At 49.0% G+C, this 19,290-nt stretch overlaps 1 protein-coding gene across 1 annotated transcript in view; it reads right to left on the bottom strand.

The window, feature by feature from the left end:
• Positions 1-19,290, bottom strand: part of DPYD (dihydropyrimidine dehydrogenase) — a 527,599-nt gene that overhangs the window by 299,606 nt on the left and 208,703 nt on the right. Inside the window, exons 9-10 of the mRNA XM_054564805.1 lie at positions 10,221-10,328; positions 8,353-8,522 (exon numbers count right to left, since the gene is read on the bottom strand). Coding sequence (XP_054420780.1) covers positions 8,353-8,522; positions 10,221-10,328 — 278 coding nt within the window. The remainder of the gene's footprint in view (positions 1-8,352; positions 8,523-10,220; positions 10,329-19,290) is intronic.

The following is a 19,290-nucleotide window of genomic DNA, read 5'->3' as shown; positions in this document are numbered from 1 at the left end:
AGCAGGACACTCAAGTTAACAAGAGGACAACCAACTAGTAATATCCATACGGAGTCACTGGCTACTAAACACCCACCCCGAAGCAGGGGGCACTGGTCACGCAGAAGACAGGTCCCGGGACCAGAGCATCCTCCGTCGCGGTGGTGTCCTCGTCAGCTGTCACACTGCCGTGAGAAAAAGATGGACCACTGACCAGCGGTCTGACCTCATGCAGTGGGTCTGGCTATTTTGTTGTTCAAATGACTCAGCCTTCTGTGCTACGTAGCGCACAAAGGCTGCGTTAGTGCTTTTTCATACCTAACACCTGTCCACGATCATCAGTGAGCAGCACGCCTGGGTTTGGTGTATGAACACAAGTGTTCATCGCACAAATATTTATTCATTTTTCTGATGGCACCTGTTCTAGGAGGTCAGCAGGTGCATTAAACAAATAAACCTCTTGTCCTCATCTCCACCAATAACAACTTGAGGGAATAAAGGAAAAAGCATCTACCAGGTTCCATTTTTGAGGTTCAGTAAGTCAACTTGTTCCTTTCTTTTCACACTGTAGGAGGAAGTGGAAAAAATTTTCCTTAGCTTTGATTTTTACCTCCATATTCATAGACGCTATTTGGTCTATGCTGAGTGAAATAAAAATAGAGTGCTATAGCATGCGATAATGATCATCATTTTAATGATCAACTTTATGTAATGTGATGATTTGGCCTGATTAATATTACAGGCATGATACTGTGGAAATTATGAAACAACTTAAAATTTACTGTAATTAAAAGCATGATGCCAACTCATCTTTAGATTGCATACAGGCGAAGCAAGCACAGGTTATGAACTATGACGAGCAGAACTCAAAACCAGCACATACTAAATTCTAATATGCCGAAGGCTGAGAAGCAATATGAGGAGACAACATCCCTTGTAAAGACCGTCCTCTGACAGTGGACATCTAATAAGTTATCGCTTCTGTATAAACTGGGCCTCAAATATGGTATTTTCAAATCGAAATCCTTTAGTAGTCCACTTCGGCCCCTCGTCATCCTGGGGAATGTTGTATGTTACTTAATACCATTCAATTATGAAATGCCCCACAAACATTCATAGCTACTTAAGTCCCATTCATTTGCAAATTTACCCAACGTTTACGAAGTACAAAAACGGGTGCAAGGCGCACGGTTAATAAAATCATCCCTGTTTTCACGACTCTTGTAGAGGCCGACAAATCAGCAATTGCACGCAGTGCGATGGTGTCCACAGTGCACCCTGGGACACAGACCAGGGCATGCACATGGCAGCAGTGCGGGCCGGGCAAGGGCAGCGGGGAGAGGCACAGGGTAAGCTCATCTTGGAGGACAGAGAGGAGTGAGTTCCCGGCAAGTGATTCCTTCCTGGGAAGTCTGGGTGTGGGGCAGGTCCTCTCTCCTTGGCGAGGGAGGTGTAGGTGGGTAAAGGTATTGATCTCAAGAAAGCAAGCTACCAGTTAAAGCCCCTGTGGACCACGGCTGGGAAGCGAAAGCGGCATCGGGTTATCGGTGCGCTGGAGAGCCCTTCCCTGCAGGCTGCTTTGGCAAGATACACCTGTAGGCCTGGGGCTGCCCCAGTTAGCAAGCCTGGAAATGGATCCATGGGCATGGCTCTCTGAAGGGTGCTGTTCATCACGCAGTTGCCTGAGTATACACTGGGGAGGTTTTGCTAACAGAGCCTCCCCGTACGGAGTGACAGGGCGGCTGTGTGACTTAGCAACCGCCCCTGAATGCGGGGGAAGGTCCGCCCTGCCGCGGCAAGACGGACAGAGGGCTGTGTCGTGGTCCTGCAACCCCCCAAAACCCCCCACACACCAGGCGCTTTGTGTCTCCCTGTGGCCCTGAGATTACGCTAGAAACTTGATGAAGGTTACAGCTCCAACTCAGGCGAGTCTGACTCCCCAATCCAACTTCCTGGCTCCCTGTGCCACCAAAGGGAGGGAGGGGGGCCACGACAGCAGCGGCAGGCTCTGCCCATCCACGCCTGGCCCCCTCCTCCTCCCGCACTGCACAGCTCTGGACGTGCTTGGCACTTTGCGATTCGCGCAGACTCAAAGTCAGCGCTGCAACGCAGAACATATGCTTACTGCTCTCTGGACGACACAAGCTAATTCTGCGACTATCCCTTTCTCTGGCAAACCAGTTTGCTGAAACCTTGCATGCTGAGGTCCCTTATTGGTGCCTGTTACGACGTTGCAAGCCTTTGGTTTGTTTTCATACTAAGCTTTTAACACTGATGAATCTTGAAAAGAAAGGAGCTGCTCTTCATGTGAGCGGTCCACTCACGCTGGGTGAGTGCAGCTGCCCCTTCCCCGTTCTCTCGTGTCACTATGGAGCTGCAAAAGCCAGAAACGCAGCACAGGGGCTCTCGCAGAGGCAGAGCATGGCTTTGTGCAGGTATCATCAAATGCGTCTTTTCTAACAGGAAAGGGGCCTTCTCTAACACTGCTTACCTACGTGGATATTTTCTTACATCTGGCTCTTATTACTCATCTTAGATCTTGCTACAGTCAAGCGTTCTTGGCTGCCATCAGAACATCTCACAAAATGACCTTCTGCACAACACCCGTGCCTTGGCAGGTATCCTGTGTGGTCTAAAACACCTTTTCATACAAGTTCTGTGCAAATCAGCATCCTCGGTCTTCTTGCAACATGCCAACCGTAATTCTTACAACTTTTTATTAATGTTTACTCTTTATATAGTGCTTGATTACAGTCCCCCTTTTTAAAAACATTCTCACCTATCTTACAAAACACTGAAGCCCAGGAACAATGAACTTTTTTTAATCTACTTTTAAAGTCAGGCTGATATTAAATGATACTTTTTAACATGTAAATTGAAGGTAAAATAATGATTTACTTTAAAGCAATTGGAAGTCATTTGGAGGTGTGTTATGCATGGATGCATAAGTTATATTTTTTCAATATCCCACTTTCGTTGACATTCTCCCCAGGTTTTCAATGCCCCTGACACACTGCTTGGTGGCTGACCTGCTGCCCGGGACCAGCACCGTCGGTATCCGAGTCCAACGCCAGCCTGAACGAGCCGGCCCCTGCAGGGCCGGCACTGCCGTTGGGAGGTGAGCCCGAGATAGGGCGGCCGCGGTGCCCCGCCTGCTAACCCAGGGAGCGGAAGGCGCTCCCCGCCCCCAGGGAGTGGCTCAGGGGGAGGCGACGAGGGCCCCTTCCAAGGCAAGAGGGCGCTTGCAGCAGTCCTGGGAGGGGAGTTCAACTTTCTAAGAGAAAAAAAATCACTTCTACAAAAAATGAGAATTCTGTTTTTACATTAATTCATGTGTGTTTTTCACTTTTTAAAAATCTTTTGAACTATATACGGGACTCACTTGTGTAGTTAAAAAATATACAAGCTACTTTTTAATATTTTCAGTTTATAAGACGTCAACATTGGAAAGCCGAAGTGGATATTATTTATGAGAGAAAGAGCTCTAACTTCCACATTAAAGTTAACAGAGCAATAACATCATCATCATTTAATAAGGCTTGATAACGACTCAATATCATTTTAAAATTGTTGATAAATCTGTGTGTATGTGTACATATCCATGTGTATATACGTATAGATATGTGCATATGCAGTTATGTAATTTAAACTATATGCATACATTTTGCCATTACATAAATATGTATTACGTAAAACTCATATCAATATAGTATATGCTTTTATTATGGAAGTACACTGTGCGTTATTTGCTGTGTACGTACACTCTGTAATGTTATGTTACGTGTAAGTGGTGAGTAACCCTTTCTAAAGGGACGTCGTTCTAAGCTGCACAGCCGCCCCTCAGCCGGCACAACGGACCGCCACGGTGGAGCCCCTGACGGCAGCCAAGCCCCTGAAACACCGCAGCCCTGGACGCACAGGGGCTTCTGCGGCTGCCGGCCCCTCGCGTCCCGCCCGCCATCCGAGTCGTCACACACAGCGGCAGCTCCTGTGTCAGCCACTCCGATGTTCGCGCCCTGAAGGCAGGAGGTTTTCCTTCACCCACTGGCTGAGGACTCGGTGACTGCACCTGGTTTCAAGGGCCGTATTTACAGGTGCTGAGGAAGGAGACGCTCAGCACCAGCTGCGGCCATGCCTCCAGGGACAGAGCCTCCCTGCCCGCAGCCTGGGGCCTTCGCACGGCCTCCCCGAACATTCGTAGGACAGACCCTGGGGAGCAGAAGGGGCTTTCAGACGCAGCACGGCTACAACACTCATGTCAGAAGCGGGCCGACTCAGACCAGGGCCTGCCCCGCGGACCAAGCGCACCGGCCTTCAGTCCATCCCGCTCAGCCGCTTCATCCTCCCTTCTCACATGACACTCGATTTCCACCTTTCAAACATGGGAACAGGCTCAGGCCCTTGGAGTGTCACTCCCGTGTCATTGCGTGGCACAGCTGGTGGACCTCTTCCCTCAGCGCCACAGAGTCCTTGGGGCGGCCCTCAGCTTCGTGAGCCTGGGGGCGACGGGTGTGGGGGGGGTGTGTTTGTTTGCAGGCGTCTTTGAGTTGCAGATCTTGCTGACAGCTCTCTGATCACTTTCCAGGAAGACTCCAGATCAGACAACATGCAGGTGTCTAATGTGGAAGGAGCTACTGTGGGCATCGCCCTCACCAAGCAAAATTAGATTTGCCAGCTTACACAGATTATTGGCTAAAAATAGTTCCAGGTTCATATTCCTTATAATTAAGTAAAAACTGAAAAGCATCAGCCACTGGTAGGAAAATGCACGTTTAGCCAGCAAGAGGCAGAGGAGGAAAGGACAGATGTAGCTCTAACAGGGCCACCCGATGCTGAAACCGTCCGAGGGGACAGCTACCGAGAGGCCTCGTACGGGATCTTCCTGGATGTGGCCCCAAAGCAGGCGATCAGAAGGCACAGGTTCCACATAAAGATGTGTTAGTATTATTTCAGTTGCCGTAACACACGTGGACAGTTCTGACTAACAGCCCAGGCAATCTGGTCATTATCATCATTATCAAAATCAGCAAAGGGGCGTTTGTGGCCAGGACCGGTGCCCTTCCGAATGCTAAACTGCAGGGAAACGGCACATCTAGGTTACATCAGTCACCATTTTAGTCCATGGAAAGAGGGAGGTCAAGGGCCCGGGGGTGGAATAGAAGCTCATTTAAGCTACATAAAATTAAAGGCCAAACTTGTTTTGCTGCCACTGGGAAACTGAATGCGCAAACAACAGACTCTTATGATTTCCTTCACGTGTGGGCTTGGGCCACTGGAACAACTTTGTTCCACGTCCTGCTCAGGAATAACTCATAAGGACCACACAGCCCCTCTCCGCCCGGCCGGTGTGTACCCGCTCATGTGTGGCAGGAGACCCCCCTGCCTCCTTCCAGGAGCTCCCGATCGCCGGAAGCCTCCTGGGAATCCCATCTGCTCTGTCAACGGCTTCGAATACCCACCGTGGGAGGGTCCTGTTCTCCTGTGAAACTGGATCTCACCTGTTTAAGCTTTGCAGAGAGCACCGGAGGGAATCCTGAACAGACCGCCCCTCACCTCCTGGGCAGCCAGCACTGTGTGCGGGTGGGTGGCCCCCCCCAGGACCCGCGGCCCAGGAGCATGAGTCTGCGGCAGCGACCCGCTCAGCCTGCATGTGAGGCCCCCAGCAGCAGGAGGGCGTCCGGAATCGGAACTGCATCCCTGTGCGGATGGGGCCCCGCACCCTACCCGATCGAGCCGCCCTCCTGCAGCACAGATGCCTTCCTGGGGAAGACAGGGCTCGCCTCCGACAGCCGCTGCCAGGTCTGTGGTTAGACGGCTGGGAGCCGCACGGAGGGCGCCTCGGGTCAGGGGACCTACAGCCTCCGCATCACCGGGGAACTTAATAAAGGCGCGTGCCCAGGCCCCTGCATCAGAACCAGGACCCAGCAAGCTGTGTTTCAGGGTGTGGCCGCTCTGCTGGGCGGACTGCCTCCCAGTCTTGTCAATCAAAACACGCCTGGATCCGATCCTGTTCTTTGTTACAACCCGCAATGTGCAGGGTCTCAGACAATTCCGGGCTAACTGTAACCGGCCTTTGTAATAATCCTGGTCGTCATCAAAGGACGAGGAAGCTGGACATGTTCTGCACGTCCCTCTCCCCAGATCCATCGAATCCGCCTGCGCACCGGGATACCCCCATGCCGACGGGTGCAACGGCGAGGCCTTTACCAACAGGCAAACCGCAGTACTCCCGCACTGGACCCGAGAGTCCAAACCAAGAAACAACACACGCAGCTGAGAAAAACTCTCACTGTCCCCGCGTCTTAGTCCCATGGACTTCACAGCAGCCAGGTGTGGAGGCAGCCTGTGTGCACCGGGCTGGAAAGTGTAGGGGGTGGGAGGGATGCAACAGTGGGCGCCGCATTCGAGTCTTCCTGCCGCTCGCAGTTTGTCCAGAACAGGCTTCTGTCCTGGCGCAGACACGTGCCGCAGGGCCTGCCCCGACCCCGGCCGCTAGGCGTAAGCGTGGCCACGCCACGCCCCCGCACCGGGCCTCTCTGCCTCGCGCCGCCCCCGCTCACTCGGCTGCAGCCTCGCTGACGCGTCTTTTCTGTGCCCGGCAGTCCCAGAGCCGTTCTCAGGGAAGGCTGAACGCACTTGCCTTTGACCTGGGGCGCCATGCTCCCGGATGTCTCCCCTCTCGGTGCCATCCCCCCTGAGCCCTCCGGTCGTCTCCTTGGTGGGGCGGGGCGGGGCGGGCACCTGGGCCACTCTGCGGGAAAAGGCAAACCCTACGTCCTCTCCCCCACTCCGTTTCCACCTACGCGACCTCCTTGTGCTTCTCTGTTCATTAACTTTTCTTCATAGCACCTCTTGTCATACTACTTATGTGACAATTTATTTGTTGGGTTTAGCATGTCTCCCCTCACTAGAGACCAGCTCCATGCGGGCGAGAACGTCTGCCTAGCGCCTGGTACACCAGAGGTGCCTGCAACCGCAGGTGGACGAAACACCTATATAACAGACTTCCCCCTCTCCCCCAGGTCATTGTCTGGTCTTACCTCTGTACGTGTGTTCTACTTCAGGTGGATCAAGGGCCACCCTTTGTCTAGCCACGCCTGCCACCGGGAGGTGGCTGGTGCTGGGAACTGACAGTGCTACTCAGAGCTGCCTCCCCTTTCAACGCCCGGGGGGTAGGCTTGGGCCATGCAAACTTCTCTCACATCGGAATAAGAAAAAGATTGAAAATGTTTAGCTCAAGACGTATTTCTCAAGCACCTATTATTGGCTGAGGCCACGAAGATGAACGCGGCTGAGCCACAGCCTCCTTCATCGGCGGGAGACTGCTCAGCCCAGGGAGGCCGCTCTCCTGCTGCACACGCCAGGCCCGGGCCGGAACGGCGGGGCCGGCCACTCCGGAGGGGGCTCTGCGGGTTGTAAGACCGTCCCCGCCTGGGCTTCGGGAAGAGCCTGAAAGGGCAGACTGGATGGCGCGAAGTCCAGCCATGCCATCTGAAGCTCAGCCATGGACCAGTGGGGACTGGTATGTCAGTAAAATTAATCTCTACTGTGGCTATTCTACAAGTGACAAATTACCTGTTGACTACAGTTACAATTCTCGCCTAGTGTGGAGACTCCAAACATGTTCAGGCATTCGAAAGCAAATCGAATTCATAATACTGATTTGGATAAAACGAGCAATTCATCTTTCTCTAAATACGTTTGGTTCTTGTTCTCAGAACTCGTATCCGTTGTAAGGCTTTATCTTTCTCTAAGAGCATGAAAATTTGAGAAGTCAGCAGTACATACACCCAGTTCCTGCCTTACCCAAGAGTGGTCGCCAGTCACCGGTAAGAACGAAATGTTTTTAAACCTGTCATTTTTAGCAAGCTAACTAATTATGCATTCTAAATAATGCTCACATTAGTGTTCTTTAAGAAAATAAATGGCCATCTCTCTGTTCCATAGTCTTCACAGCAGAACGAATTGGCAGTATGACCAAGCTCTCTCCCTTCGAACGCAGCTCATGAATTTGGCTTATGAAAAATTTCAAATGTCTCTAATTACAACATTGTCCTAATAGCCATACGTTTTGTGAAGAGCACCTATTGTTCAGGGTACAGAAGACTTAGCACATTCCACTGCTACTCGTTAAATATACGTCAAAGATATTAACACCAAGAATAAGAGCCACTTGTGTACTGACAAAGATAAATTCCTCATTTTATCCAAATCGGTATTATAAAAGAGTCTGCTTGTACTTTGTCTGAATTAGAAAAACAATTAGGGTTAGCCCAGAAATGCTCCATTTTGCATCTCACAGCTTCCAGAACGTTCTGAGGGCTGAGGCGCGGAGGCGGCGCGCCGACGGCACCCGCTCCCGGCGCTGCTTACCTCCTCGGGGACAGCTCTGATGTTAACGAAGCCCTTCCGGAAGACGACGAACACGCGGCGGGCGCCGCAGCGCAGGGCGGACGTCGCGCAGTCGAAGGCGGTGTCCCCCGCGCCCAGGACGATCACGTTTCCCCGCACGGATGGCAGCGGGGAGGGGCAGGCGCACATTCCTGAAGGATGAAAGGGAACCCACTGTCAGGGAGAGAAGCCGCGCCTGCAGGACAGCTCAAAAGACACGGGAGCGCAGAGCCGCGCGAAAGCGCCGCGCGCCGTGCCGGGGGCGCGGGGGGGGGGGGCGGGGGACAGGAGGGGGCTGTCACTGCCCGATTCCGCCGCTCCCTCGGAAGGCAGCCTCGGTCTCATTTTACAATATGCTCGTGCGTGTAATTTCAGAGTCAGTACCTTCACCTTCTCCTTCCCCTCTAGAAGGACGGCTACGACACAATTTGAAGAGTTTAGGTCGTAACAAAAATGAAATCAATCAACTAAAACTCTTTGGCAAGGTGGTGACGCGTATTTTTAACCTGGCATCATTAATTTTCTGTTAATTAGAAGAAAAAACAGTGATCCATGTGATCTGGGTTAATCATTTACAGCATTTCATGAAAATATGTTAGTTAGATATTAAAAGATTTCTAACATACAGCCCTGCTATAGAGTAATTTAGTAAACTTTGAAAATCAACATGCTAAGTATTCTTTACATAATGGAAGAATTTCTGAGGAATAATTTTTAATTAAACTAAAACTTTCTCCCATTTACCACTTCTTTTTTTTTTTTTTTTTTTTTTTTGGTAAAACTGAGTGTTAAGGAAAAATGACATCTAAGTTTGCATTTCTCAAGAGCACCTATATGGAGCTTTGATGTCCATATAAAAATTCATGAAAAAAGTCAAATGCAGGTGTTCTCTATGTGTTAAGTGGTGGGGCGTTACCAGATTAAATAAAACTGTTGATAAATTACTATAATTTTTGAAGCGGCATCACGGGGAGTGCAGGTCTGCAATTTCAGTGCGCAGTCATTCTGCCTGGAAGACCCTGCGTTTGGGACTTGATCAGCGGCCCCTGAAATTCTCAGCGTGTCACGTGTACTGCGACCTTCCATAGACAGGGTCGCCGGTGCATGGCAGCCTGTTCTCACGGTGGAAGGGGCAACGTGAGGGTGGCACATGCCTTTAGCTGTAAACTTCTACAAATGGATCTACCAGAGAAAATGCTTTCATTGTGGGGATACGTTCTTATCTTTTGTACCTGCAGTTAGATGTCAGAATAGACTTTTAAAAAGACACATTTGTAGGACTTAGATGACCTGGCTTTGGAGAACGCATCGCAGCTCCCCGAGGGCGGTGGCGACGGCACGACTCGGTCCGGCGCAGGGCAGGGCGGGCTTTGGGCTGCCCCGGGTCTGTGCCGTGAGACCGCACAGGGGCTGCACACTCGGGGGCTATCGGAGTGTTTTACTTTAGCTTCGTGCGTTCACTGTGCTGGAAGAGACGGTCTTTCTGCCTGCTTGGGCACAAACTATAGGGGCGCTTGTCTGATTTTAAAATATAAGAAAAAAGTAAATACAGAAGTTCCCAAACTGAAGCCCCTGCAGTTTCTCCTAAAAACACCTCCCCCTGTTTGTTTACGACTCTCTCACTTTGAGCAGTTTCTCATGACACAGCTTGGACCCACGTGTCACAGCCCGATGTCCTCGCAACGGTGCTCGATGGGCTGGCAAACCCGTGCATCTGGCTAATTTTTTTCTTCTTTATGTTTGTGTGATAAAGGGATTGAGCTGAGCAATGCCCTGCTAGCCTGGATTTCATGTAAATGCGTAATTCACACAAATAGGCAACGCCGAGGATAGAAGGCAGTGCGCTGCACCTGCTTTGCTGGCTTTGGCCACGAGAGGCAGGAAGTCTTTGGACGTGTAGAAGCCCTGCTCCGGCGTCAGGCCGTCGAAGATGCGGTCTCTGTTGGGCTCTGGCAGGCCTACGTGATAAAAACCATAAAGTTATCGTTAGCAGGAGGAGACGCTTTTCCTATTGGGTATTTTAAAATGTAGAAAGCTACAGTCATTAAAATAGCATGGTTCTGAGAGAAAAAATATCTATAAGCAAATCAACTTGAAAGAAGGTGTGTAATACAATACAACGTAACAGACCTCAGAGTATACCTTCAATATACACACATCATAAATCTTACCGTCATGTATACATATGAGGGAGACTCCCCCCAAATGGAATTTATTCATAAAAAGTTGTGTATTCTTACATATTTAAACTGTAGTCACCTTCAAAGTACTCTCCATTTGCTGTTATATGCCTATCAAGATGTTTTTCCATGGCTCAAAAAGTTTCTGAACTCCTCAATTTTGATTCATTTTAGTGCTTCTGTTGTTTTTCTTGTTTCACCTCTTCCACATCAGCACAATCTTTCCCTTGAGGACATTTTCCATCCAGGGAAACAAAAAAAAAAAATTGCTGGGGGTGAGACTGGGTGAGCAGGGAGGGTGGGGCATGGGGCCCTGCCATTTTTGGTCAAAAACTGCTGCACACTCAGCGCGGTGCGGGCAGGTGCACCTGTAAATCTCCCACCATGAATTGGGCAAACGTTAAAAGAGTCTTCAAAAAAATTCACTGAAGCCAGACGCAGCCTCTCACAGTAACGCCCGCTGGTGCATCGATACCGAGGGGTTCCTAGAGCACCCGCCTAGTGGGAGAGCCTGTCCTCCAAGGGGCCTGCCCTCCAGAAGATAATTCTGGGTTGTTTTTTTTTTGGTCCTTCCCCTTGTATGCATATTCAGAAACATGATACACACATGTGCATACAGTGTTAGGGGGCAGTCAGGTTATAGCCTTTCCTCATGTTATAGGTAGAAATAAATTGCTGATGTATTTAAGTGCTAAATATTAAAAAAACCTCATCACATAAACTAAAAAGAGTTATGAATACATATTTGACTAGTTCCTGAATATGGAAGATCATGAAAAGAAGACAAAAAAGCCAAGGAGAAAATGTGTTTTAGCCCAAAATTTCAACTACTCCTACATTTAAAATATATTTACAAGCAAATTAAAAGGCAAATGATTCACCAGGAGATTATTTTAGCAAAAGGAATGTAAAGTATGTAAAGAAGTTTATCAATTTCAAGAAGGAACATTAGCTCTTTAATAGAGGCATAAACAAAGAACAATAATAATTGTCATAAGATACAAATACCTTGTAAGCACCGAAAATCTTAAATTACACCAGTAACTTAGGGACTACAAATTAAGACAGTGAGCCCTGCTTCCCCCTCTTCCACCGTGTACAGGCTCTAAGAAAACCCGACCACGGGGCACAGGCAGAGACGGGCCTGTTCGCTGCTCTGACAGCCACGCAGGTTTGCGCTCAGTTTCTAGAAAACTGTTCTGAATGTATCCTAAGGAGATGGGAAGACATGGAAATAAAGGGTTAATATGCAAAAATAGTTAATGCAAAAATTTTTTAAAAACAGAGTCAGGAAAAATAGGGTGGTGGAATCCCAAAGGCCACCAGGGTGAATAAAGTAGTCGTCTTTTTAAAAAGACAACAGAACAAAGCGCAGCCAAGGAAACAAACATGAGGGCAGGGTGGGAGCGGAGCGAGGCCCGCAGACAGCGCTGCCTGGACCGCCAGGAGAGGAAGCGCAGTCTCCATGGGTCCGGCTGCCTGGAACGAAACGCATCGGGCAAACAATCTGAACAGCGGTCACCTCTGGTGCTGGGATTGGATATACAGTATTTTTTTTCATCATGTCCTCATTTTCTAAATTTCCTACAACATGCACATGTCAGTTATATAATTAGGAAATTGTGGAAGCAGAAAAGAAACTGAAGAGTAGACTAATTTTTTCCCAAAGTATAAGCAAAACAAACCTGACACCAAGCACCTCGCTGCAGGGACATGGAGAATGACTCCATCTCAGCCCCTAAGGGCTCGGGCAGTTTCCCGTTCGATTTTATTCACTGTCTGACGCTCCTCCCGCTCTCCCAGCGGGTCCCTGCAGGGCGGGGGGCAGCGCGAGGCGGCCGCTTCCCGTGAGGCAGGCCGGGGCTGGCGGGCTGAGGGTGCGACCCGCGGTGACCTCTGCGGTCCCGGCACGTTAAACCCACACGGGGTTTCCTCTGTGCGGCACCCCCAATCTCCTCCCCTCAGAAGGTCTGCCCTTTCCTTACGGATGATCTTAGGATCGTTCGGTTTTTAAATGATCTTAATCACCTAGGAAGGCGAGGCAAGTCATTTGGCTTGCCTTTGCCTTGGCTTCTCTATACATGAAATAGGGACAAGGAAATAGAAATAAGACTATCTCTTCCCTTTCTGACAGAGGGGGACATTCTTTAGGTATATTTGTAACGCGGAAACTATTACATAAGTGTGTGCTTATTTACATAATTCTTTTAGGAAGCCTGGGGTAGGGATGGCTACAGTTACTCAAAAATACCTCAACATGTACTTGAAAATTCTAATGACAAAGCAACGTTTCTTGAAAGCTGTTTTTATAAAAAAAATTATTGTACTTTAAGCTACACTTGATTAGTCAAACCAACATTTACATATGCTACACTATGAATTAAAATATGAATAGGGAATTGTCTCCCTTCCCATATTACTATACTATGAAATAGCATGTACAAGAGCTCTTCATTTTCCTGTTAAAAACCCATAAACAAGAAAGCCACCCTGAAGTGCTATGCAATTGCAAGGTGATAGGATCAGCGAAAACCTTTGAAACAGGCCAAAACAAGGCCCGGGGAGCGTGCGGGCCGGGCAGGAGCTCCGCCCTGGCTGGCGGTGAAGGCTGGCTTGCTTCCCCCGCTGCCCTCCAAATGGGCTCCACCTCCGCCCGCCGGGCCCGCAGAGGGACGGCCCCGTGGGCCCGCTGCGCAGACCCCTGCTACGATGGCTGGCCTGAAGAGACGCACGCCCCGCCAGGCCCGCAGACACAGCCTGCCTCTCCTGCAAGGACCATGTCAGCAGCCGGCGGCCCAGGTAAAGTACGACTTTCACTGGTTCACCAGTGTCAAGCCTCTGGCAGGACCCCTCCATTTGCCGAGCTTTCCCGCATTCTGCACGTGTCACGGTGGCGACTTCAGCGTTTGCCGGGTCCCCTCCTCCAGGTAAGTGCTCAACACACCGGCTGGATGTTCAGAAGAGGGGATGAGCCAGCTCCTGGGCGCACCGCGGTGACTGGGGTGCCCTTGTGGCCCACGGAGCCCTGCCCCAGCTCACGCACGCTCAGGTCCCCAGGCCCGGGAGCCCTTGTCCCCCACCTGGCCACAGGTCACTCCTTAGGCCCTGGGATGTGCATCTGAAGCTCACCTGGAAGACTCCGGGGGGCAGCCGTGCTGGCCGAAGAGCCCTGTGGTATGCAGACCACCAGCTGCGGGCGGTTAGGGGCAGGGCCTCGGCCATCGGGCGGATGCTGGCGAGTGTCCCCTCCCAGGTACCTGCTCTGTGGCCTGTGTAAGCTCCCGTGATGTTGGCTCATGTGCACATGGCTAGGCTGGAGCACCAGACCCCCTGGGCACACATGGATCTAGGTGTGCTGTGAGGGCACTTCCCAGATGTGGGCCATGCCTACAACCCGCTGACTGCAAGCAGAGGAAACTGCCTCAGCATCTGGGCAGGCCGCGAAGCCGAGGCTGCCCCACGGGAGACGGAAGTCTGTCTGTCTGCAGCCTGCGCTGCGGACTCTAGACCTGCGGGCTCTCACAGCTGCATAAGCTGTCTCCTTGCGATAAATCATGTACGTGTGAACAGGTAAAGCTTACATATAAATTAAATACAAAAATCATATATGCAATTATATAAAATATATAAATAAATAACATAGTTATATACATATACATCTCCTAATGGAGCGAGCTCTGAATCTTTCTGAAGACACTGAGACCACCATCTGTTTACCTGTCTGCGTCTGCCCACCTATAGCTCCATGTATTTGCACAGCGCAGAGGCCTGGCACACAGTGAGTGCCCACTAAACCCTAGCTGTTAAGGTTAAGATAGGTTTATTTCCTCTACAGCTTATTAATTTTTCCAAATTTCACATCTTACATCAAAGGGAGAAGAAAGCCTAGACCAGAATCAAATACTAAACTTTGGCAAACGGGACGTGCTGTGAGGAAAGAAAATGATGCCTCCGCAAGCCGGGCAGGAAAGACGATGCCTCGTGCAAACGCCCACCCACCAACAGGGCCTCCCGAGCGTGGGCGGCACATTGCCAGCCACGCGTGTGTCTGTGCCTGGGCAACCCTGAAACGGCACCAAAGTGACTTTTCAATCCACCCTTGAGTTGGAAGGAGGGGGTTTATGAATGAAGAGGAAGTGACAAGAGTTTGACAAACACAACAGCTCAGTGTGGATACGGTAATTTTTGCCTTCAAGAAACGATAGTCCTTTCTTTGTTTCCCCTAGAATAGTCACTGAAAATTTTGGTATTTCAGAGCATATTTTATACAAAGGAATGCTTCCTGAACAACTACCGAAAATGATCATGTTCAAGTTCTCCAGAAAGAGAAGAAATAAAATTTTGATATAGGACAGAAAATCTGATTTACATTTATTGTTTACCTATATTATAGGCATTGTTCCAAATGCATGGTGAAGAGGTGATTTTTTTAACATATTAGGTCATTTAATTCTCAAAATGGCTCTATAAGACAACTCATATTACAATCCACATTTTAGGTGTGAGGAAACTGAGGCACAAAAATATTAAGGAACTCTGCCAAAGCTCACAGAACAGGTAAGCAGCAGTGCCAGTTTCTACACTGGATGGTCCGTCTGTGGGACCCATGCTTCAGTTTCAAAATGCTGCTCTTTCGATGTGTAAGGCAGTAACTAAGCCCTGTCCTGTGATGCTACCTAACCAGCGGCATCTAAACTCCCCCTTCCACATTCAGGACTACGTTTTGCCGTTAGGCTCCAGGCATTTATGTACAGCTCAAATGGGGCGGCCGGGCCCCTCCTGGGGGCAGGCGGGGGGCTGGCTGCTCCCCTCGGCTGCATCTCTACTTTGTGATGATTCTCCCCAGCACGGTTCCTTTCTGAAATGTTTTCCTTCTTACGTGCATGCCCCTTGGTGATCTGCTGCTTACTTCCCAATATCTGATATTCTTTGAAATACGGATCTCTGCTTTGCTTCTCTGGCCCCTTCCCCCTCTGGAACAGCTGCAGAATAAATGACGGCGGTGTGCCCCGTAAATTCTTCCTGCTCATATTAAGTTGCGCACACTCCCATTGACATCAACAAGATATTAAACATTCGGGTTCGCGCCACGTCTGGCCGGCCACAGAGGAGGACCAAGCTTTTCCGGCTGAGCGTCTGCAGCTTCGGGAGCATGTGCCGAGGAGTTGCTCAGATTCCCTAACATCTGCCTGTGTTCCTTTACTGGGTCACTTGCTCGGTGTGAACTGCACTGAGCAAGCATTTGTGCGGCGCCACTCCTCCCCGAAGACCCCCACGTGAATGGCAGCTAAGCTGCTGTGGGAAGAGCAGCGATCACACAGCCCTGTCCCTGAAGATAACCTCACAAACCCCATGGAAGCGGGGGAGGCGGCACCCCGCGCGGGACCCGGCCTCGGGCCCGCGGCCCAGGCCTGCGGCTCACAGGGAGGGCGGTGCGCTGCACGCCGGGCTCCTTCTGCAGGGGCGTCCGTTCTCGCTGTCTCACGACAGTGCTTTTGCCACAGCAACATGGTAGGAGACGGGACCCCCTGATGGGACACGACACTCCAGTCCCCTGTGTCTGTGGCCAAACACAGCAAAATGCCGCCAACGGCAACTGCCCTACGTTTCTCACCCCGCCAAGAACGTCTGCCTCCGAGACCCCGCTTTCTCCTCCGAGAAGAAAGTGCACTACGCACTCAGTCCTGACGTCCGGAGCCCCGTCTGGGGACGGCAGTGCACGCAGAGGAACGTTAGAATTGCAGAGGGAAGACAGACACATCAGACCCACCCACGGCGGGGCGCCCGGCCGGGCACCACAGCGGTCCGCCCATGTCTCTGTCACAGGGATGACCCTGTGGGGCCGTTGCTTTTCCTTTATTTTCGTTTATTTAATCTCTTAAAAATAGCTTCATGCCAACTGACTTGTTTCTGTAACTATTTGTAAACAAGAATATATTAATAAGAGTGACACCTCTGCGGTCAGACTTTCTGCACGGAAATTCTCGTTCGGGTGCTCACGCGCAATTTCGACCCTGGGTGCGCCGCTTACTCTCTCTGGGCAGCAGCGGCCTTGTCGTAGCCTCGTTAGAGAATAAAAGGAGAGCAGTGTGTGCGAGGCTCTTTGCCTAGATGTAAATAAAGTACATGTTTCCCTTCATTGGCATCCTCTCCCTAAAAGTCTTGGTTTGATTTAATGAAATGACGCATTTGGACAGATGTATATTGAATGTTCCTCTCACCCACGAGAGACGCAATGGGTATTATCACGTGGGTGAGTGGCCAGTGTTGGGCAGGGGAGTCCATGAAACAGCATCTCGGGCTTGACCAGAAGGGCGGGGCCGAGCCAGAGTACTCCGGCCTGCCTCGTTCTACAGCATGCGCTGGCCTCAAGCAACACCAGCCTCAAAACCAGGAAGGCGGCGGGATCAGGATCCTCTCCCGTGTGCTGTGCCGTTCAGACTGGAGCAGAGTGACACCCTGCTCCAGAGAGCACCCGCCGAGGAGTCTGAAGAACCGAGCAGCTCTCCCGCTACTTCCCCCTTCTAGCTGTGCCTGGGTGAAACTGCCTGACACTGTGACGCTCAGATTCCTTGACTTTGGAAAGAAGATAGCCCTGCCTGGAGTAGGGGGCTGTTCTCAAAATAGGAAAAGAAACACACATGAAAGCAGTCTGGTAAATCTAAAACGACATTCAAGTGTGAGTCACCATTGCTGTCTTGGGCAAATATAGAAAGTACGGGAAATAAAGACTACTCACACGATAAAACGACTCACAGTAAACACTTTCAAAGACAAAAGATACTGCGGTTCATCCCAAGAAGCCATGTCAATGTATACATATGCAATGCGTAAATGTAGGCATGAAATCAAACAACGTATCTATTAACAGATGTGTCTAATTAATACCTATTAGAAAAGGTAAACTTTTCCTGTATCAAGCCTGAGCACTTGGGATTACAACAGAGAAGTCAAATGCTCTTTCAACAGGCTGAGCAATCCACAATGCCACAGGGAATTACAAAGTTTTTCATCTGCCACTTAAAGACCACTTCTATGACTCAAAAGATTTATAGCTTATTTCCAAGGGACAACAGTGCCATATGGGTTATAATTCTAGGATCTATATATTGATTAGAAAGAGAACAGATCGATGCTGCACTATTGCGCGTCTCTTCTCAATACAACTGCCCGCCCCCCAGCCAGCGCCCACGGTAAACACACTTAGTTCGGGGTGTTCAGCCCGAACTCTGGAGGAACGGAGTGATTTGATAGAGCACACATGAAATCAGATCGCCATGCATCACAACAGTATTCATTTCACTGATTTTTCAAACCCCATTAAACATCTGTTTCGTGTAACGGCTGCCTACCCTCCCGCGCAGTGTGACCACACGCCTTAATGGTGGGTAGCACACCATCGGTTAGAGCAGAACGAGATAAAAACGCCATGAACGGAGTCGCCATTTCAGATCGCAGTTTTTCCCATTACAGAAGGTGTTTTTCTGGGCAGCATCACAGAACGATGACGTCCAGAGCCAGGAGAAACACTGAGTGCTCATGCACTTTTGAAAACCTGACAGATGATGAAATAAGGTCTTCTCTTTGTATTTAACGTGTGAAAGGATAATTTTTTTTTAAAAAAAAGCATTGAAGGAGGGAATAAAATAACCAAAGATGATCACTTCTACAAAGTTAAAAATGCATTTCAGTTCACTTTTATAACTTCATGTAGAAAATATGCACACCTTCTATCACATCAGTCCGTACAGGTGAGTAACAACAACAACGTATTCGGAATGCAGTGTATTAGCAAGTGTGACGTGAAATAAACTGAATCAAAGCAGTTAAAATTCTGGAGGGTCTGTTTATCTGTAATAAATACTCAGTCATCTCCTATAACAAAATAAGGATGTGATTCACTGACCCCTTTTGGTTTCCTCATTTTTACTTCTTTTCCATGTTTGGAAAAAAAGAGAGACTTTATTTTAATTAATAAAATAATGCCCAACAATTCCAAGAAGGGCAAAGTATTCCTGAGGATAGTTTACTCTCCTGACAAATAATCTCTATGCTCAGAACCAGCCTGTCTATTGTTCTTTCTACATAAAGGGGCATGTGACACAACCAAAGTGACAAAATCTTGGACAAAAAAAGATAAAGTATTTTTCTTTATACTTTTGTGATATTCCAATATTCTCATAATTAGCAGAAGTTATTTCAATAATTAAAATTTAATTTTAATATGAACATACGATCTTGTTAAATCCCTCTTCTAGAAAAGCTATACTGGTGTGATTTACTATTATCACAAAAGTCTACCTCTGCTTTTGGTGTTCAGTGTTATTTTTTAAAGTATGATTTACCTCATGGGCCTTTTCTCTTTTCTTTGATCCCCTCCCCTTCTCTTGTCTCTGTTTCTTATTTTCATTTGGCTTTTGCTATAAAACAATTTCTTTACATTTTAATCCTCACATTGTGAAACAAAACAAAACAAAAAAAAATCAAACAGTAAGCCCCAGGCAAAGGTTTTGTTTTAATGACTGGAATTCTTAAGATGGTGTTAGGAAATTACTATTTAGGACCATGTAAGTAGACTATACTCCAAAGTAAAGAAATCATTAATAATAAAATACTAAAAAGGAACAGTTTATTACAAAATAAATCTACCAGGCCTACCAGGAAAACAAATTTGCAACAACCACCTGCTGTGGAGATGAGGCAGTAATCTCAACAGCAGGAAATAAAAGGGGAGAGCAGA

Source organism: Pteronotus mesoamericanus, unplaced genomic scaffold, assembly GCF_021234165.1.
Source record: "Pteronotus mesoamericanus isolate MK-2021 breed Mesoamerican mustached bat unplaced genomic scaffold, CSHL_Meso_final scaffold_99, whole genome shotgun sequence".
In the NCBI taxonomy this organism is placed as follows: domain Eukaryota; kingdom Metazoa; phylum Chordata; class Mammalia; order Chiroptera; family Mormoopidae; genus Pteronotus; species Pteronotus mesoamericanus.
The sequence above is the reverse complement of the archived record's forward strand: the minus strand, read 5'-3'. Positions and strand labels throughout refer to the sequence as shown.